The 22,478-nt window shown below is 43.1% G+C and overlaps 1 protein-coding gene across 1 annotated transcript in view; it reads right to left on the bottom strand.

Moving 5' to 3' along the window:
• Positions 1-275: 275 nt before the first annotated feature.
• The window catches only part of crtac1b (cartilage acidic protein 1b), a 62,210-nt gene continuing 40,007 nt past the window's right edge, over positions 276-22,478 (bottom strand). Inside the window, 10 exon segments of the mRNA XM_024007072.2 lie at positions 276-1,671; positions 2,010-2,153; positions 2,335-2,377; positions 4,260-4,405; positions 4,992-5,160; positions 5,279-5,379; positions 5,759-5,841; positions 7,475-7,611; positions 12,666-12,811; positions 12,940-13,074. Coding sequence (XP_023862840.1) covers positions 1,544-1,671; positions 2,010-2,153; positions 2,335-2,377; positions 4,260-4,405; positions 4,992-5,160; positions 5,279-5,379; positions 5,759-5,841; positions 7,475-7,611; positions 12,666-12,811; positions 12,940-13,074 — 1,232 coding nt within the window. The 3' untranslated portion in view covers positions 276-1,543.

Genomic DNA, 22,478 nt, shown 5'->3' with positions numbered 1-22,478 from the left:
TTCCTTTTTGTACAGCTTGTGTATTGTCTCTCATGGCTATACATTAAAAGGCTAACATCGGGAACAGAGTGTCAGAACCTAACTTGAGTTTCATCAGTACTAAATATACACATCTCTGATTGACATCTGTGATTCATATTGAAAGTGTGAGTGACAGTACATGCAGGAATCTCAGGTTAGGATTCATCCTATAATGAGATGGATTTTACTTTTTAAATCACATTGCACATGGCTCTTTTATATAATAATGACACTTTTATTTGACATTGGAGACACGATAAGCAATGCAATTAACTTAAAAACAGGTTGAACATCATAATTTATACATCATCATCATMATTTATTTACAGTAAGGAGGCAATGCAACATTTGGTGGAAAGCCTGGTTTGAGGTACCGGGAGCATCATTATACATCAGTGTTCTTCAGTGCTGGTCCTGGGGATCTATATGTTGTGCAGGATTTTGTTCCAGCACAACGTTAACATTCCAGATTCATCTGATCAGCTGAGTTTGAATCAGGTATGTATGTGCTGGGACGGAAGAAAAGTCTTGCGGAGCSCTAGAAGCAGGATTGAAGAACACTGTTTGGCATTGAAGGCTTGGGTATGACTGTGTGATATGTGTTTAGATATGTATTTGTTATGTTTCCATGAAAAGCATCTATCAAGAATCATCCAATGCTAATGTAAAAAACATGATGAAGATCATCAAATAAAGCAGACATTACCTTTCTTCCATCATGGGAAACCCAAAGCAGGGTCCTCTGTAGCTCAGTCGGTAAAGCATGGCGCTTGTAACACCAGGGTAGTGGGTTTGATTCCTGGGACCACCCATATGTAAAATGTATGCATGCATGACTAAGTCGCTTTGAATAAAAGCGTCTGCTAAATGGCATATATTATGTTCAGTAGGCACGAAATAAACGTTTTGGAACAGAGTGAAATGGGGAGGTATTAATATATGGAAACGTTTTTCTATGGTGTGCCCTTTTGAACATGACCCAGATATGTACCGGTGCATTCTAGAGGGAATAGTGTGCGATATATAGACGCAGACACACTGAAGTCCAGGTCTAGTCCAACTGATGAGGTGGTGTGAAGGACTCTGCAGTTTGTTGTTAACTCCTTAACTCACAGCAGCATGCTCCCAGTGTGTGTGTGTGTAATTCTACAGTTCAGAGGGGGCTGGGAGCTAAGTGTTGACAAACAGAAGTCCATGAAAAGTCCATGAACAAGTGAAGAAAGGAGGAAGAGAAGTCCATGATTTGTTATGTATGAGAGGAGTGAAGAGAATAAGAAATGTTCATGGAGAGCTCGTTTTGAGAGTGAAGAGAGGGAGTGAGTTCTATGATCAGTTTGTTTCAGGACGAGTGAAAAGATGGTAGACGCTTCCATGAGCAGTTAATTTTCCAGAGGAATGAAGATAGAGAAGAGACTTTCATGTTCAGTTTGTTTTCGAGAGTCACTGTACACTCCCCCAGAGAGAGGGATAGAGGGAGGAGAGCGAAGGTTCCAGAGGGAAGTGGAGAGGAAGTGTGTAGCAGCTACAGTGGTCCGGTTTGCAGGCGGGAGGAGAGGAGAGGCAGCAGAGAGAGAGAAAGAAGCCAGAGAGAGAAGCCGGCCCAGCTTCGGACCCCCGAGGAGCGTGTCCCCCCAAAGTAAGCTACCTGAGCTGCAGAGAGGCACAAAGAAGACAGAGAAAGATTAATAACAGCCATAGATTAACTCACAGTGCAAAGCCAGTGCAAACAGTAAGTCATGCAGGTACAGGGATGCAGAGAGGAGAAAAGTAGTTTGGAGAATGTTACGATCACTCGGTGGAAGGACTGTAGCCTCGAAAAACCTATTTCGCTTGGGCAGCTATATCTATTGTATATCGTAGCCCATTCTAGCCTGGTCCCAGATCTGTTAGTGCTGTGTAGACACTTTTTATGGTCAAACATAGCATGGCATTTACAAGAGATGGCAAGACAGCACAAACATATCTAGGACCAGGGTAAGCACACTCACCCACGCAGGCCGATCCATCATCGTTGGGTTCAAAGCCCTGGTTGCACCTCTTATTGGCACGACACTTGTAGCTGCCATAGGTGTTAGTGCATACAGGACGGTCAGTGGGGCACACAGAGGGGAACTGGGTGCACTCATCCTTATCTGGAGGGAGGGAGGAGGGAAAGAATGGGACGTGTAAAGGGGGAAGGGAGGAGAGTGGGAGGAGAGGGAGAGAGAAGGAAGGTAGCGGGAGAAGACGTTTATTACAGGGAAAGAGATGCAGGATAGCACATTGGCAAACAGAACAGGGATTGTTAAAGACATATAGTGGGGCTCAACCTACCTGTGCACCGGCCATTCTCATTCATAGCAAACCCTTGGCCACACTGTAAGAAAGGGATACACCTTCAATACTGTCTCGTTGAAAACGAGAAACTGTATCATCTTATAACACAAGATCTTATGATAAGTACAGAATACAGTCACAGGTAATTAATTATTAACAACCGGAGAGAGAGAGGGAGAGAGAGAAGAGAGGAGAGAGAGGAGAGAGAGAGAGGAGGAGGAGAGAGAGAGAGAGAGAGAGAGAGAGAGAGAGAGAGAAGAGAGAGAGAGAGAGAGAGGAGAGAGAGAGAGAGAGAGAGAGAAGAGAGAGAAGAGACGAGAGCAGAGAGAGAGAGAGAGAGAGAGAGAGAGAGAGAGAGAGATTCATTCCAGGGATGAAGCTTAAGCCCCACTCTCTTCAACATATACACGACCATTTAAAAGTTTGGGGTCACTTAGAAATGTCCTTATTTTTGAAAGAAAGACAATTTTTTGTCCATTAAAATAACATACAATTTATCAGAAATACAGTGTAGACACTGTTAATGTTGTAAATGACTATTGTAGCTGGAAATGGCAGATGTTTTATGGAWTATCTACATAGATGTACAGAGGCCCATTATCAGCAACAATCCCTCCTGTGTTCCCATGGCACGTTGTGTTAGCTAATCCAAGTTTATCATTTTAAAAGGCTAATTGATCATTAGAAAACCCTTTCGCAATTATGTTGGCACAGCTGAAAACTGTTGTCCTGATTAAAGAAGCAATAAAACTGTCCTTCTTTAAACTAGTTGAGTATCTGGAGCATCAGCATTTGTGGGTTCGATTACAGGCTCAAAATGGCCAGAAACAAAGAAGTTTCTTCTGAAACTCGTCAGTCTATTCTTGTTCTGAGAAATGAAGGCAATTCCATGCGAGAAATTGCCAAGAAACTGATGATCTCGTACAACACTGTGTACTACTCCCTTCACAGAATAGCGCAAACTGGCTCTATTCAGAATAGAAAGAGGAGTGGGAGGCCCCGGTGCACAACTGAGCAAGAGGCCAATACATTAGAGTGTCTAGTTTGAGAAACAGACGCCTCACAAGTCCTCAACTGGCAGCTTCATTAAATAGTATCCGCAAAACACCAGCCTCAACGTCAACAGTGAAGAGGCAACTCCGCAATGCGGACCTTCTAGGCAGAGTTCCTCTATCCAGTGTCTGTGTTCTTTTGCCCATCTTAATCTTTTATTTTTATTGGCCAGTCTGAGATATGTCTTTTTCTTTGCTACACTGGCTAGAAGGTCAGAATCCTGGAGTCGCCTCATCACTGTTGACTTTGAGACTGGTGTTTTGCGTGTACTAATTGAGGTGGAAACTGAGCTGTACTTCCTAACCTCCTGTCAAATGTATGACCATATTAGAGACACATATTTCCCTCAGATTACACAGATCCACAAAGATGTTGAAAACAAATCCAATTTTGATTAACTCCCATATCTACTGGGTGAAACACCACAGTGTGCCATCACAGCAGTAAGATTTGTGACCTGGTGCCACAAGTGAAGAACCAGTGAACCAGTGAAGAACAAACACCATTGTAAATACAACACATTTTTATGTTTATTTATTTTCCCTTTTGTACTTTAACCATTTGCATATCGTTACAACATTGTATATATACATGATATGACATTTGTAATGTCTTTATTCTTTTGGAGCTTCTGTGAGTGAAATGTTTATGGTTGTTTATTGTTTATTGTTTATTGTTTATTTCACTTTTGTATATTATCTACTTTACTTGCTTTGGCAATGTTAGCATATGTTTCCCATACCAATAAAGCCCCTTGAATTGAATTGAGAGAGAGGGGGAGGGCAGTGAGAGGGAGAAAGAAACAATGAAAGAGAGAGAGAGAGAGAGAAAGAGAGAAGGAAAGAGTGAGATAAAAAGACAGTCCTTACCTCTATCTCTATTTCAGGTGTGCCCTCCTCCTCCTCTCTGGGATAGGCGATCTCCAGGACAGAGTTGATCTCACTTGGTTCCAGAGGCCTGGCTATTGACTTCCCATCTGGCCAGTACACCTCAACATTAGTGGCTATGTCTTTACCTGGAGAGACAGGTAACATCACCAAAACATCCTCATAATGTTCCATAACATTGTCAGAATGTTTACATAATGTTCCCGTAAAATCCCCATAATGTTCCTTTAATGTTTCTATATCATGTCAATACACACACACACACACACACACACACACACACACACACACACACACACACACACACACACACACACACACACACACACACACACTACACTAGTGCTAGTCTGAACCGGCAGAAGTTAACTGTCTTGGCTGAACTATGGGGATGAGGGGCTGGAGAGGGGTTTCTATTTAGGCCTTCTAGCTGCTGCACCTGCACCTGCCTTTCCCTCTCCCTTCCACCTCCTTCCCCCTCACCTCCTCCCCTTTCTCTCTTTCTCTCCATCTCTCCCACGGGCCTCCAATCAGAAGGGGTATTAAGGCAATGCTTTCCACATGGATCTGGCAATGCTTTCCACACACACACTCAGTCTGTGTGCACGCTGCGTGTGTTTGTTTCCTACGTGCATGTGTGTGTGTATGAGCGTACATCTCTATGTACCTGCATGTGTGTGTGCATGAGCGTACATCTGTATGTGTCAGACCTACCGAGCCCAAAGTGTGCTACGGGCTCCATCTCACAGAGGTATCCGGAGCCCCCGTCGATGATGCGTGTGTGTGGACCACTTCTCTTGGTGTAGACCACTACTTTAGCCCCCCGGGCATACGCCCCGTACTGGGTACGAGGGATAACACGCAGCCACGAGTTAGTGGAGCCCTGAGAGAAAGAGAAGGGGGGGGGGGGCATATTAAAGGAGATGTGTGTGGGATACAACATCTTGAAGCGAGAGAACACACAACGAGAACACGCGGTCAGAACACACACACAGTGGTACCTGGTTGACTCTGTAGATAGAGAGAGGCTGTGCAGCACTCTCTCCATGAGATACCAGCAGGTCCAGACGACCGTCTCCATCAAAGTCTGTTACTGCCGCCCCTGATAGACGACAACACATACACACATGCAAACACTTAGAACACACACATCGAACTAACAGCGGACACAGGTCACTGAGAGGACACGAACATACAACACAATAAGAATAATAAGAGTACACACATTGAGAAAAGAGGCTGATAAGGAGCAAGAATCAGAGCTGCCAGAGCTGATTAGTCAAGTTTACAATCTCAAACCACAGACATCTAGCACCATCCCTTGGAGGAAGTAGGAATTACACTATTTAATCGATGTGCGTTACACATTTACAGTGTAGAATAGGTTAATGATAAACAGTTCATCACAGTGTAAGCCTAATAGGTATTTCTACCCCCCCATACACATACACCTGTACACTCCCCTGATCCCCAACCCTCACCTGTTCCTCGTCCTTCTGGCTCGGCTGCCTCCCCCACATTCAGCTCCTCAATCTGGGGGTCCCCATGTTCTCTCCTAGTTACCCTGCCATAGCAACCAGATATCTGTTAAACTCCCCATAATAATCCAGGCCCAGCTACCATCACTCAGGGTGCATTCTGTTGTTCCCCAAGTGGGACTTGAACTCACAACATTCTGCACAGCAACAAATGCCCCTCAAAGCCAACCGCCTTAGTCAAAAAAGCAAGAGACTAGTCCAGGGATCATCAACTTGATTCAGCCTTGGGCCAATTTGTTCTTGCGTGCATAGTTGGGGGGTCGGAACAGAATGCCAAATAATTTGTTGATTGCAAATTGACCACAAGAAGCCCAAACAGATATAATATTTCAAACCTTGCTTACATTTATATACGATCACTTGTCTATTATGCGTGGGAATACGTGGGAATATATTTCCAAAATTAAAATCACTTCGAGCTGATTTCCTGGTATTTTTACATACTTTTATGTCCAACAATATAAAAAAATATATATATAATACATAATTTGACTAAAGCAATCATTTCAAACCTTGCTTGCATTTGTATACGATCATATGTCTCTCTATTATGGTGGGAATACTTAGGAACATATTTCCAAAATGTAAATCACTTGGACGTGATTTCCTAGTGTTTTTACAGTCTTTAATGTCCCAAAATGACATACAGTTTCAAAATATATATATGTTTTTCTCAGAAAACTTTGGGTGGGCAAATAAAACCACACGCAGGCCAAATTCGGCACGCGGGCCGCCAGTTGGAGAACCCTGGACTAGCCTATCACTCTCTGTGAATGACAGTTGCCTTTTAGATCTCAGTGATGCCACTGATTTACTCCAGTCAACACACTTTGGACGAGTTTCAAATCCACTACACATTCGTAATGTTGGATGTTATGAAGCACAGCAGCTATTTTGTCCTGATTATCCTGGCATGGACAAGTTCAATCATTTACACATCCGGTACTAATCACTATCATTTCCCTTGTAACATCTCATAGTTTGTACAGCGCCTCACCTAACAAAATGTTCCATATTGAGATTGGGTTACAAATGTGTTTTTCTATCAACTTTATTAAACTTCAGAACATTGTCAACTTAGAACATAAGGCAGAGGTTTTCAGCACACTCAAACCCAGCACTACTTTGATTGATTCAATCAATTAGCTTCAATGAGGACAATGAGGACAATAGTTCAAGCTGGGTATTTCATTGCCAGACAATACATAACTGTTAATTTGGTGGATTGTGTTTCATGATTGAAACTTCAACTCAGGTTTTAATATGGTACAAGTGGAGCCTCGGGCATTGGATGTTGGATCGATCACCATTTCAAACCACAGAAATCCTGCATAACTACAAAGGGGACACACACATGAGCACACAAACATACACAAACACACACTCCAACAATAGTCACACGTCTGGGAATATTCAGTCATTATGACTACTTCCTGACTACAGAAATGCTTTAAGTCCAAAATAATAGAGGAATTAGAGATCTGACATTAACAAATGTTAGCTAAGATTTGAGGCTCAAATTTACATGGAAATTAAATTAGTTTAATTGCTTTTTGGAACTGATGATTCAACTGACATATTGCATGTGTGTGAGTGTGTATGTGTGTGCGTCTCCGTGCATGTGTCTGTGTGTGTGCGTGCGTGTGTGTGTGTGTGTACCTGAACAGTCTGTTGGATGACGACCCTCTGTAAGCAATGTTATTAAAGAACACCTCTAGTTCGTTGTCGTTGTCGAAGTCTGCAGCGATGACCGTACGCACCGGAGACGGCATGGAGAACTTCTGAGATGCTATGTCCTGGGGGAGGGAGACAATATGTTAACACAGACACAGGAACACAGGCACGAACGTATATATGCACGGCACGCGTTTGCACGCAAGCACACACACCTCCACACACACACCTCCACACACAACAGGAACACCAGGAGACCAATGTAACATTATGGGGATACTCAATATGTTCACTCACTCCAGGTAGCTAACATTACACTATGGCGACCTCATGGGGTTTAGGCAATGTTTCGTGTTGATATTACATACACACTGGGGGATATTCCTGTTCATAAAATAGTATTTCTGTAAATGTACCATCTGTCGAGTGGGAAAACTCTCAACCAAACCCAAATAGTGGGTCACTCCGTCCTGTCTGCAAGCATTTTTCATGTGTTTTCTTAAAAGGGTAAAMGGGTAATACATGTGCAATTGTGGTCAAATGTAATGAAATGTGACTGCTGGACACACTGTGAGTATGGATAAGCAAAGTGAGTCATGTGTAGTCGGTCTGCTGAGTAAGCTGGTGTAAAGCTGGGCTGTAACAAAAACCTGCACATCCTATCCAGGACCAGGCATAGTGTCAACTGTCAACTGTCAAAGTATTTGGGAGCCTCAAGCCCAAACTATTGTACTGTTCTACAACACTGGGGGGAGAGGAGTCTTGATTTGTTGGTTAGCTGAGTCAGGTGATTTAGTACTGGGCTCGTGGAGTGGAGGCTGTTATAGCAGCAAAGGGGGGACCAACTCCATATTAATGCCCATGATTTTGGAATGAGATGTTCGACGAGCAGGTGTCCACATTCTTTTGGTCTTGTAGTGTATATGTTCCTCTCCTCTTCCTCCTCTATCTCCTCCCTCTCACCTCTCCTTACAGTGTTTACTCCCTGTGTTAATTATATGGATCATAAAGCCTAAGGGGAGGGCGGAGAGGAGAGGGGATGAGGAAAGCGGGGAGGGAGGGGAGTGACCTTCTACTGTTTAGGTGAAGGAGAGGGGATGGCCAAGTGAGGGCATGAAGGAGTGAGGTGAGGGGAGGAAGAGTGAGGAGAGAGAAAGAGGGAGAGAAGGAAAGGGAACGAGGGAAGAGTAGAAAGGTGCAGAAAGTGATCTTCTGTTGTTAAGGTGAATGAGAGGATGGAAAGGCCAAAGAAAAAAGGGAGAGGGGAGAGAGAGAGAAGTTGACGAGAGAAGAGAGGAAAGGGAAATTCAAAAAGGGTGAGATAGGGAAGGGGAGATAAAGAGAGGGGCAAAGGAGATGGAGTGAGGTGCTCTATACTGGGAAGAAGTAGCCTGGCTGATGCGGCCCACGTGACTCACAGTGCAGGGAGAGTTGTGACACACTGATCTAGAAAGGAGGCCTTGATTGGTTCTCTCAAATGKTTTTTTTTCCTCTGGGGTTGAGACCTCAACTTGTTTGGATTTGAAAGTCCAACCGTTGTAATGGAAGGGCTGTGCATAGTATGTGGGTATTTGAGCGAAATAGAAAGAGGAGAGCCAACCAGTAAAAAATACAGCCCCCTTCATTATCGACGCATTGTGGCGACAACATCAATGAGCCATCCGACGACTGAAGCCAGCAGGACTTGGAGAGTTAGTTGTTAGCCAGACTAGCGAAGAGGACCAACTACTTAGTCAAATCTCAGATTTGTTCAATTCAAATCAACATGATAGTGATTTTCACTGAATCCCTGCTGACATATTTCATATCAAGATGCCCCATTAGCTCACATCATGTCTTCTGAGATTTATGCTTAGTTACGGATGGTGGGGCTGGGAGACATACTGCTAAGATGAGTGTGTGTGCCTGTGTTTTTGCGTGCATGTGTGAGTGTGCAAGTGTGTGTGTGTGTGTGTGGTCGCTGCAGCCATAGAGTTAAAACAGTCCTAATCGGCACTTTCCACTCTTCCCCCTGTCCAGCCAAGCTGCTGCTTCAGCTCCTTATTCAGTAGATTACTGGAGTGACAAAACACCTGTCACGACTTCCGCCGAAGTAGGCTTCTCTCCTTGTTCGGGCGGCATTCGGCGATCGACGCCACCGGCTTTCTAGCCATCGCCGCTCCATTTTTCATATATCCATTTGTTTTGTCTTGTCCCATACACACCTGGTTTTCATTCCCTAATCATTCTACATGTATTTAGCCCTCTGTTTCCCATCATGTCTTTGTGTGTAATTGTTTGTTTGGTATTGTGGATTATTGTCTGGCGCTTTACTTTTGTCATGTTCCGTGTTTTTGGCACGTTATTGTTTTTATGTGCTGTGTATTTTGGAACGGAATTAAAGTGTGCCTGTTCACTACACTCTGCTCTCCTGCACCTGACTTCACCTCCCGTACACACCTTTGACAACACCTTAATTACCAATGCCAAAGCTCAACCCAGATACTGTGTGTGTGTGTGGGTGGTGTGTGTGTGTTGTGTGTGTGTGTGTGTGTGTGTGGTGTGTGTGTGTGGTGTGGTGTGTGTGTGTGTTGGTGTGTGTGTGTGTGTGTGTGTGTGGTGTGTGTGTGTGTGTTGTGGTGGGTGTGTGTGTGTGTGTGTGTGTGTGTGTGTGAGTTTTGAGGTTGAGGTGAACAGCCAACTATGTGAGCTAATTCTGGTATTATAGTCATTATGTCCTGGGATTTCCTATGGTCTTTGTTTGTGGAAGTCTCAGCTTTTCATTTATATATTTTATATAAATATATGTTTTATATGTTGTGCACAAATTTGTTTAAATCCTGGTTAAGGAACGTTTCTCCTTGGCCAAGATAGTCCATCCACCTGACAGGTGTGGCATATTGTAACGAGTGCGCTGAGAGTCGGAAAGCAAATTCAGGGAGTGAGTGTTTTAATAAATAAAAGAAACAATGAACACGAAACAAACAACGCACCGACAAGAAAACAAAGTCAATAACACCTGAGGAAAGAACCAAGGGGAGTGACAGATATAGGGAAGGTAATCAAGGAGGTGATGGAGTCTAGGTGAGTGTCATGAGGCGCAGGTGCGCAAGACAATTGTGACAGGTGTGCGGGATAATCAGCAGCTTGATAACCGAGAGGCCGGAGAGGGAGTATACGTGACAATACCCCCTCTCTGACGCGCAGTTCCAGCCGCAGGACGCCGTCAAAGGGGACGAACCCGGGGATCAGGAGCGGACCGATCACCCCTGCTGATGTGCGAGAACTTGTAATGTCAGCAGAGGCACGAGAACCTGTCGAATCAGCTGGGCACGAGAACCTGTCGAATCAGCTGGGGCACGAGAACCTGACAGATCAGTCGAGGTAGGGTAGCCTGGCGATCCGCCTGAGGCATGAGAACCTGATGAGCCGGTGGAAGCAGGGGAGCCTGGCGATCCGGTGGAGGCATGAAAGCCCAACGAGCCGGCTGAGGCAGGGGAGTCTGGCGATCCGGCTAAGGCATGAAAGCCCGACGAGACGGCTGAGGCAGGGGAACCTGGCGATCCGGCTGAGGCATGAGAGCCCGACGAGCCAGCTGAGGCAGGGAAGCCTAGCGATCTGGTCGAGGCATGAGCCTGTAGCAGTTCCCGGACCCGGCGTCATTACTCTGACATAAGAAATAAAATAACACTCCCTGATGCTTCCCTTAGGTGAGGTGTTATTCTGTAACAAGTGCGCTGAGAGTCGGCATGTTCAGGGAGTGAGTATTTTAATAAATAAAAGAAACAATGAACACAAACCACAAACAATGCACCGACATGAAAACAGAGACAATGACACCAGAGGAAAGAACCAAGAGGAGTGACAGATATAGGGAAGATAATCAAAGAGGTGATGGAGTCCAGGTAAGTGTCATGAGGCGCAGGTGCGCAAGATGATGGTGACAGGTGTGCGGGCTAATCAGCAGTCTGATGACCTAGAGGCCAGAGAGGGAGTATACGTGACACATATCAAGAAGCCGATTAAACAGCATGATCATTACACAGATGCACTTTGTGCTGGGACAATACACGGCCACTCTAAAAGGTGCAGTTTCGTCACAACACAATGCCACAGATGTCTCAAGTTTTGAAAGAGCATGCAATTGGCATGCTGACTTCAGGAATGACTACCAGAGCTGTTGCCAGGGAATTGAATGTTCATTTCTCTACATAAGCCGCATCCAACATCATTTTAGAGAATTTGGCAGTACGTCCAACCGGCCTCACAACCGCAGACCACGTGTAACCACACCAGCCCAGGCACTCCACATCCAGCTTATTCACCTGTGGGATCACCTGAGACCAGCCACCCGGAGAGATGATGAAACTGATGAGTATTTCTGTATGTAATAAAGCCCTTTTGTGGGGAAAAACTCTGATTGGCTGGGCCTGGCTCCCCTGTGGGTGGGCCTATGCCCTCCCAGGCCCACCAATGGCTGCTCACCTACCCAGTGATGTGAAATCCATAGATTAGGGCCTAATTTATTTATTTCAATTGACTGATTTCCTTATATGAACTGTAACTCAGTAAAATTGTTGCTTGTTGCGTTTTTATTTTTGATCAGTATAAATCATGCCGGTGCGATGGTGGGACTCATTGGATTAACAGAAACATCAGCCCAGCCAAGGTTTATGGGGTTTGTGGTGTAAGGCCTCACTGGGACAGCTTAATCCCTGACAACACACACACAATACACACACACATGCATACACTGGAAACAAATTGAATTAGCTATTTAACTTTTAACTACAGTTAGAAGTAATTGGTAAATCATCAGCCGAAAGTATTTAAGACCATAAAAATACATTGATAATAATGGCATTCAGGATCTAAATAGCTGGGCTTTGTTCTAGCAGGAAAGTACCCATTGATTATTTTCAGAGGAGACAGAGCAGCAGCAGCAGCAGCGTGCGTGTGTGTGTGTCAGAGGAAGGATCTGCTGTACCCTCTAGAATCATTAAGCACAGTAGCTGAAGGTTAGCTAAGATCAATGTACTGCTCAATAGAAGAAACGGTGGGATGCTAGTTGATTACTGTGCTTGAACCTTTGTTACCGTACCTTGAACCTGTGCTGAAGTTGTGTTTGTACCCGTCTACCAAACCTTGAACATGTGCTTGAACCACAGTACCGTACGTGGAATCTGTGTTTAAATACCTTGAACCTGTGCTTGCGGTTGTTGCCCAGCTGTAGGTAGAGTCGATGTGGCCCGTTCCAGTTTCCGTAGACAATGTCCATCTTTCCGTCTCTGTTGAAGTCAGCCAAAGTCACCCCTCTACCGTGCTGCATGGGGTCTTCCACACCTGGTACACAGAGGAGGGAACTCCCATTTTAACTTTTAAAATGAAAAACACCACAGTAATATATGGTGTGGCAATCAAAATACATAGATAAACCTGTTCAATTAGCTGTCTCTCCATCTTCCTCTCACCTGCCTGCTGAGCCACGTCAGTGAAGGTTCCGTCTCCATTGTTTACAAACAGGAAGTTAGGTCCGTACTCGTTATCACAAAACACGTCAGACAAGTACTGGCTAACAATGGGACCTACAACCACACCACGGCCACCTGGAGAGAGAGACAGAACACATCTCACAATCTGACTCTGATGTCACACCCCAAGAGAGAGAGAGAGAGAGAGAAATAAAGAACACATCTCTCACACCTCGGGAGAGAAAGAGATGAGAAATTGGTTTAATTGATTTTTAGAAGTAGATAGAACATAATGGACAGTAACAACATAAATACAGCAACAAGTTACATTGATACTATCCTATGCAATAGCTGTTAAACAATATATGACTTCCACTTCAAAAGAAAGAGTTGGCGGGCCAGAAGGCTATGGCGTCTACTTGGGTGTTACAAAGAGTAAGCCCTTCGGGGGCTACCCCGAAAATAGCAACAGAGGGATCTGGGGCAATTTCCTTATTGCATATACTGTATATGAGAAAGTCTCAAATATAGAGGACCAGMATGGAACTAGTGCCAGGCATGACCAGTATGTGTGATACAGCGTGGCGGGTGCCTGATGGCATCTAGAGCAGGTTGGGTCTATTTCTGGAAACAATCTGGCAAGTCTACTCCTGCAAAAGTGTAGGCGATGAAATACTTGAAACTGTAATAACCCATGTCTAATGCAGATAGAGGATGAGTGCATCCTGTCAATTGCAGAATGCCAGGCCATATCGGAAATCAAACTCTTCCTCCCATGAACGCTTTACATGGTCAAGAGTGGGGCATGCAATATTCTGAATATTGTCATATAGCTTAGTGTAACAATGTGCGCTGAGAGTTGGGAAGCAAGTTCAGGGAGTGAGTGTTTTAATAAACAAATGAAACAAACACGTAACACAAACAACGCACAGCCATGACCCAGGAACAGAAACAATAACAATAACACCTGGGGAAGGAACCAAAGGGAGTGACATATACAGTATAGGGAAGGTAATCATGGAAGTGATGGAGTCCAGGCGAGTCTGATGACGCGCAGGTGTGCGTAACGATGGTGACATGTCTGCACCAAAACGAGCATGCTGGTGACCTAGAGACCGGAGAGGGAGCACACGTGACACTTCGAAATGTTTCCCTTTACATAGGGATCCAGGTTCAGACATTCATTGAGCCAGCTGGTGGGTGGGAGAGATGGGAATGAGGGGGAAATCTTTCTTGTAAAGTTACGAATCTGCAGGTACCTGAAGAAGTGTGTCTGAGGTATACTGTGCTCTCTAACTAGATGTTCAAAGGAGGTAAATATACACTCATGGAAAAGGTATTTTACACTCTTCAATCCTTTCTGAAACCATAGCTATAAAGGTGTGAAGAGTGGGTTGGAAATAAAAGGCATGGATGAGATAGCTTGTCTATGTCCAAAGTGGATCCTAAACTGAGACCATATCCTGAGGGAACTTTTCACAGTAGGGTTGTTTGAGTGGTATTGAATGCTCAATGGTAGGGGTGCACAGACTAAGGAGACTGGGGATGATGTTTAACACGAGTGCTTTTCCATAAGGGACCACACCGGTCCTTCCCCCTCTAAAAATGTAGAGACCCAAAAGGTTACMTTGTGAATATTAGCAGCCCAATAGTAATGGAGGAAATTGGGTTGGGCAAGACCCTCCTCTCCTTTCTGTCTCTTCAAAAACACTTCACGCAACCATGGGATCTTTTTATTCCAAATGAAAGTAGATATGTCTATCCAGTTTAAAATATATATATTTTGCAATAAAGATGGGAATAGTGTCAGGACCCGGTGTGAGAAACAGTCACTAATAGTCGGCAGAACCCAGAAGATGAGGCAGACACAGCAGTACTAGAGACGGTGGTTTAATAAAGGAAAAAGATCTTCAGGCAAAAAATATAAATCCACCACGCCAAAAGTAATGCCAAGAAAAAAAAAAGAGTATCCTCCAAGATACAATGAAAATCCACAAAGTGGTAAGAACAGCAGGAAAAAACAAACCTTAAAAAGAATAATCAAAAATAAACAAGAACAAAACCAGAGTACCTCAGGAAAATCCAACTACAGAAATAAAGTTTCACAGCATGGCTGGGGCTGGGAGCTAACATACAAACACAGAGCAAAGAACTGAGGAACACTAAGGGTTTAAATACCTACAAGGAAATTAGGCACAGGTGCAATTAATAACTATAACAAGGGAAAAACAAAAGGTTCAAAAAGGCGCAATGGGGGCATCTAGTGACCAAAACAATCCTGGCCAAATCCTGACAAATAGTCTGAAATACATACAGGAATCTTGGCATGATGACCATCTTGACCGAGTTGACTCAACAAATGATATGGGGATTGATTGAGGTCTTGCTTAACCTTCTCCAAGGCTGTTTTGAAATTAAAATTGAACCGGTCTTTCAAGTTCAGAGTCACACAGAACCCAAAATATGTGAAATTATTGAGCGCTACCATGAAAGGAAATTAATCCAAAGATAGATCTATTGCTTGCTTATTGAGCGGAAAGGGTAAGCTTTTTGTGAATTTGATTTTGTAACCTGAAACATTGCCAAATCTGGAGATGATATCAATAGTGATTGGGATAGACGTGATGGGGTCTGAGATATACAGTAAGAGGTCATCAGCATACAGAGACAGTTTGTGGACCTGCCCTCCTCAACTGTCATCCCTGCGCCACCTCTCAGGGAGATGTCTAGGCGTTCGATGGCTATATCAAACAGGAGAGGACTCAGCGGACAGCCCTGACAATTTCCTCTATGCAGGGAGAAATATTGTGAGGGTGCTGTTAGTACGAACAGATGCTTGAGGATCTGAATATAGTTCCTTTATCCACAAGACAAAAGTAGGGCCAATTCCAAATCTTTCACGTGCAGTAAAAAGGTATTCAAATTCAATACGGTCAAAGGCTTTCTGGGCATCCAGAGAGATCAGGGCTTCTGAAGTGGGGGAAGATTTTGGTGAGTAAAGAACATTGAATAAGCGCCGTAGGTTACCGAATGAACGTCTGCCCTTGATAAAGCCTATCTGATCGGGTTGTATTATTGTAGGCATAACCACTTCTAATCGGATATGCAGAACCTTAGTAAGTATCTTATAGTCACAGCAAAGCAGGCTAATGGGTCGGTAGGACTCACATTTGGGCGGGTCATTCCCCTTTTTCAGGAGGACTGATATTACAGCCTTGACATGGTAGGGGGGAGTGACCCCTGCATGCGTGCCTCAGTATAAAAGTTGCATAATAAGGGTCCCAGCTTAGAAGATAATCTTTTGTAAAACTCAATTGGGTAACCATCGGGGCCCAGGGCCTCACCACTTTTCATTGATTTTATTGACTGGTCAATCTCTGCTACAGAGAGGGGCTTCTCAAGATCAGATGTATTGTTTGTGCTGGCTCTAACCATAATAGAAAGAGGAATGGGAGGCCCTGGTGTAAAACTGAGCAAGAGGACAAGTACATTAGTGTCTAGTTTGAGAAACAGATGCCTCACAAGTCCTCAACTGGCAGCATCATTAAATAGTACCTGCAAAACACCAGTCTCAACATCAACAGTGAAGAGGCGACTCCGGGATGCTGGCCTTCTAGGCAGAGTTCCTCTGTCCAGTGTCTGTGTTCTTTTGCCTATCTTAATCTTTTATTTTTATTGGTCAGTCTGAGATATGGCTTTTTCTTTGCATTTCTGCCTAGAAGGCCAGCATCCCGGAGTTGCCTCTTCACTGTTGATGTTGAGACTGATGTTTTGCGGGTAAAAACAGAATGGAAGTACTCTGAAACACCAGAAGTGGTTCTTCAATCTGAATATTGGTGTTTTTAAGAGAACCTCGTGAAACCCATTGTTGGTGTTTCAGTCCATGAAAAAGGCTGCATCCAAACACAAAAAAGAATGTTTTGACAGAGTGTGTCTTTCATTCAATCAAATGGTTTTGAAATGTCAATGGTTTATAGTGTAAATATTGATTGATCATTTTCAGACAATATTTTAATCAACATTTTAAAGAATACACTGGGAAGTTAACACTTTTCCTATGGTAGACAATGGCAGTAATTATTAGTGGCATGTACTCATGGATGCCAAGGGAAGCCAGCCTTCCCCAAAAAATTTACCAAGAAAAATGAAAAAATGATTTGTCTTTCGTCTCCGTGTTTCATAATTTTCCTTCAATTCGCAAGAGCCTGCATGTATCTCACCGGAGAAAGCATGTTATTGCATCCAACTTTTGACATTCATATTGTTATCTTGTTTCTATATTTGCATAGCTTCATTCAGGTATATATGCATTTTGCATATTGCTATTGATGTTTAATAATTGTATATTCATGTTGCAATTTAAGAAATATTAAAGCAGTTAATAACTGAAATACGCATTCATGTACTACCATTATTGCTTGTTATTATTTGCTATTTCTCAGTTTCCATGCAGAAAAACATACATACTACATTTACCACAGGCTGGCGAATCCTAACCAAAGCCAATTTAGACAAGGATCACAGACTAATGCCAACTGACCTGTCAACTGTCAATCATATCATCTAACGTAATTGTACTGTGACTCAAGCCATCTGAACAACCTTCCATGTACCATCATCTGAATATAAAGACTCAGTTCAGAGACATTAGCATAATGGATGACTGGTGGATCGCATTGAGCCCTGAGCTGAAGTTTTGTACAAGTTTTGTATTAGTGCTACTTCTAACTTCTAGCAGTCATTGACAGTATTTTATTTCTATTCATGTCAAATATAATACCATATTTCCCTTGATTTTGAAGAATATKAATATGATAAATAACTTACAGATCTTTGAACTGTCTTACTTATCAATATAAAAATGTTAAAGACCTGTTCATGTTTTGTCATTTGATAATTTGCAAAGAAAAAAGTTAAAGCATTTGAAGCTTCAAAATCATGTCTTGAAAAAGCCCTTTTGTACTCGTTAATCATCATCCTGGACAAACGTATTTTCACAAAACGATATTTTCTCATATCCTTTGTTTGAGCATAATACAGTACATTTTACCTTTTGGAATTATCTATGAGGAGTTTATCAGCACACCATATAGGAGCAGGGAAAATACAAAAAGAAGAGGGACACCCATTTACAGTATTTGGAAACTCCAGAAGATAGGATCTAATTCTGCACTAGACAGGATTCGAAACATCATAGTATTGTTTAGGAGCTTTAGAGAGAGGAAACAACACCAAAAGACAAGGGATCTAATTATGCATGAAACAGAACTCGAAACACCATAATAGTGTTTTCAACCTTTTCCGGGTTACTACTCCCAGTCTCTGGCAAGGTGTTTCACAACTTTTGTGGTGTTACGACACACCATGTCCTGTTTCAGAACACCATAGGATGAATGTTTCCGTCAGTGGCGACCCCTCATTCAGGGCAGGGGTTTTGAGCCCAACCTGTTTAGCAAAAAAAATAAAAAAAATAAAAAAATAAATGTTGTTGCCTGTTTTGCATGTTATTTTGGCAAACAATGTAAATATATATTTAGTTAATACAATCATGGTCTCTTTTATTGCTTTCTTGAGGAAGGCAGCTCCAAAATGCAGGTGTTTCCGCCAAGCTCAGTGCTTTCTGTGATGGAGGGGCAGCCAGCGGAAAATACAGAGCGTAGGGGTTGGTAATCTTATCTAGTTGCGCTGTGATTGGCTCAGTGTTCTGCCACTCATAGGGACACTACATCACAGCAACATCTACAGGGAGAGCTAGAAAGTTYGAGCCCTGGCCTCCCGAGTGGTGCAGTGGTCTAAGGCACTGCATCGCAGTGCTAGCTGTGCCACTAGAGATCCTGGTTCGAGTCCAGGCTCTGTTGCAGCCGGCTGCGACCGGGAAACCCATGGGGCGGTGTACAATTGGCCCAGCATCGTCCAGGTTAAGGGAAGGTTTGGTCGGGTCGGCAGGAAGGTTCTTGTTCCATCGCACTCTAGCAACTCCTGTGACTGGTCACGCACATTGCACGCTGACACGGTCGCCAGGTGTACGATGTTTCCTCTGACACATTGGTGCTTCTGGGCATTGTGTCAAGAAGCAGTGCGGCTTGCCTGGGTTGTGTTTCGGAGGACGCACGGCTCTCGACCTTCGCCTCTCCTGAGTCTGTATGGGAGTTACAGCGATGAAACAAGACTGTAACTACCAATTGGATACCATGAAATTGGGGATGAAAAGGGGATAAAAGTAAAAAATAAATAAGAAAGTTCAAGCCCCCTTAGGTGCTGCCATAAATGTATATTAGAAGTGTCCATCCAAGAAGGCTCAAGGTCATTGGCCACAAATACAATTCCAGTTGAAGTCGGAAGTTCACGTACACCTTAGCCAAATACATTTAAACTCAGTTTTTCACAATTCCTGACATTTAATAATAATAATAAAAATCCCCGGTCAGTTAGGATCACCACTTTATTTTAAGAATGTGAAATGTCAGAATAATAGTAGAGAGAATGATTTATTTTAGCTTTTATTTATTTCATCACATTCCCAGTGGGTCAGAAGTTTACATACATTCAATTAGTATTGTCACGCCCTGACCTTAGAGAGCCTTTTTATGTCTCTATTTGGTTTGGCCAAGGTGTGATTTGGGTGGGCATTCTATGTTCTTTATTTCTAGGTTTTGTGTTTCTATGTTTTGGCTGGGTATGGTTCTCAATCAGGGACAGCTGTCTATTGTTGTCTCTGATTGGGGATCATACTTAGGCAGCCTGTTTTGCCACCTTAGGTTGTGGGATGTTGTTTTTTGTTAGCTCTACGTAGCCTACGGAACGTGACGTTCGTTGTTCTTTTGTTGTTTTGTTTGTTTGGTGTTCGGATTTAATAAAGAAGCATGACACAGTACCACGCTGCACCTGGGTCTCATCCTTCGACAAGCGTTACAAGTATTTGGTGCATTGCCTTTTAAATGTTTACTTGGGTCAAACGTTTCGGGAGCATTCCACAAGCTTCCCACAATAAGTTGGGTGAATTTTGGCCCATTCCTCCTGACAGAGCTGGTGTAACTGAGTCAGATTTGTAGGCCTCCTTGCTCTCACACGCTTTTTCAGTTCTGACCACACATTTTATATAGGATTGATGTCAAGGCTTTGTGATGGCCACTCCAATACCTTGACTTGGTTGTCCTTAAGCCATTTTGCCACAACTTGGAAGCATGCTTGGGTCATTGTACATTTGGAAGACCCATTTGCGACCAAGCTTTAACTTCCTGACTGTTGTCTTGAGATGTTGCTTCAATATATCCACATCATTTTCCTTTCTCATGGAGCCATCTAATTTGTGAAGTGCACCAGTCCCTCCTGTAGCAAAGCACCCCACAACATGATGCTGCCACCCCCGTGCTTCACGGTTGGATGGTGTTCTTCGGCTTGCAAGCGTCCCCCATTTTCCTCCAAAACATAACGATGGTCATTATGGCCAAACAGTTCTATTTTTGTTTCATCAGACCAGAGGACATTTCTCCAAAAAGTAGGCTCTTTGTCCCCATGTGGAAACCGTAGTCTGGCTTTTTTATGGCGGTTTTGGAGCAGTGGCTTCTCCCTTGCTGAGCGGCGTCAATATGGGACTTGTTTTACTGTGGATATAGATACTGTTGTACCTGTTTCCTCCAGCATCTTCACAAGGTCCTTTGCTGTTGTTCTGGTATTGATTTTCACTTTTCGCAACAAAGTACGTTCATTCTCTAGGAGACAGAATGGGTCTCCTTCCTGAGCGGTATGATAGCTGCGTGGTCCCATGGTGTTTATACGTGCGTTCAATTGTTTTTAAATGTGGTACCTTCAGGCGTTTGGAAATTGCTCCCAAGGATGAACCAGACTTGTGGATGTCTTGGCTGATTTCTTTTGATTTTCCCAGGATGTCAAGCAAAGAGGCACTGAGTTTGAGTTAGGCCTTGAAATACATCCACAGTAACACCTCAAGAATGGACGGCAAAATGATGTCAATTAGCCTATCAGAAGCTTCTAAGGCATGACATTATTTTCTGGAATTTTTCAAGCTGTTTAAAGGCACAGTCAACTTAGTGTATGTAAACTTCTGACTCACTGGAATTGTGATACGGTGAATTATAAGTGAAATAATCTTTCTGTAAACAATTGTTGAAAAAATTACTTATGTCATGCACAAAGTAGATGTCCAAACAGACTTGCCAAAACTATAGTTTGTTAACAAGAAATTTGTGGAGTGGTTGAAAAACAAGTTTTAATGACTCCAACCTAAGTGTATGTAAACTTCAACTGTATGTTAAATTCTGTTATATCTACCGTAGCTTTGACTGGACTGATCATTTCAACATCATACTTTCAAAATCTTAGTTAGCAAGCTAGACAAGCGGACAATCTACTGGCAAATCCTTTTCAATCCTTGTCATATGAAGAGAAATTATAGYTAAAACGTATCAGTGCTCATCGGCCATTTGCCATAAACATTACACAACAAGTTGGAAATCGCAAATTCAACAATTACTATTTTGGAATGAATCAGTGGCTAACTGCAAGTGTTGCAAAGGAATCACTGTTTTGCTTACCCTGCTATTCAGTGGGGAGGGTGTGTGGTCCAAGTCTGGTTTTAAGGGTCTCTTTTCCAAGCTTAAAAGGATAAAAATTCACACGCAACATGGGCCAGAAAAAGTTGCATAAATTGGCCATGTTGTCATTCCTAGGAACTGGAAAATCTCAGACTTCAGTGAGTTCAAGACAACTGGGAACTCTGAGGAACGACTGAGGAAGAGCTCCGAGCTCCGACCTGAAGATCACTAACGTCATGATTCAACCTTGTTTTTTTTCGGAGTTCTCAGTTGTCTTGAAAGCACCATAAATCCAGAGAATGACAAGACTTTGATGACAAAGTTTCATGACAAACTTTGCCCACAAGAAGGACCGTGCGCCACCTTCCTGTTCAAGTGAGCACAGCACAATGGTGACTACAAAAATTACTTGTGTGCTGCTGAATAAATTATGTAAAATGCCATGGAGATATGTATACTGTAGCTTAGAAAGTAATACTAAATGTATGGTGTGTAGTAAGCTGTTAGTAGCCCATGTGCCACATCCTAATAACTTGGTCCCTTTAGCCCTCATAACTTACCCTACTGTTCTGACTTGGTGGTGCACATGTAGCCTATAACCTGTTTTAGAGAAATGTTATCATCGAATATTGTAAGAGCTTTCATTGTCTGCTAATATTCCCGCTTTATTTATCCGACGGCTCTGACTTGGTGTACTGGGAGATTACTGTAAAAATGGCCCATGTTCTGAATTTTGTCGTTGTACATTTTAGAAGTGCTGAACAAATAGTTTTGACTACATCCGTCTTATTGACTACGTTCGTCTTAGCTCGCTCATTAATGTCTTAATCAAAATGATGGATTACATCTTATCCGCTCATCGTTCCCTTATGCCATAGTTTGTACATCTCAATTGTCAGTAGAAACCACATTTGTTTAACCTCTTAGCGCTAGGGGTCAGATTTTTTTTTTTTTTTAAATAACGTACCCAACGTAAACGGAAAT

The sequence above is a fragment of the Salvelinus sp. IW2-2015 genome, linkage group LG18, assembly GCF_002910315.2.
Source record: "Salvelinus sp. IW2-2015 linkage group LG18, ASM291031v2, whole genome shotgun sequence".
NCBI classification, from domain to species: domain Eukaryota; kingdom Metazoa; phylum Chordata; class Actinopteri; order Salmoniformes; family Salmonidae; genus Salvelinus; species Salvelinus sp. IW2-2015.
Note: the sequence above shows the minus strand (reverse complement) of the source record. Positions and strands in the feature narration are given on the sequence as shown.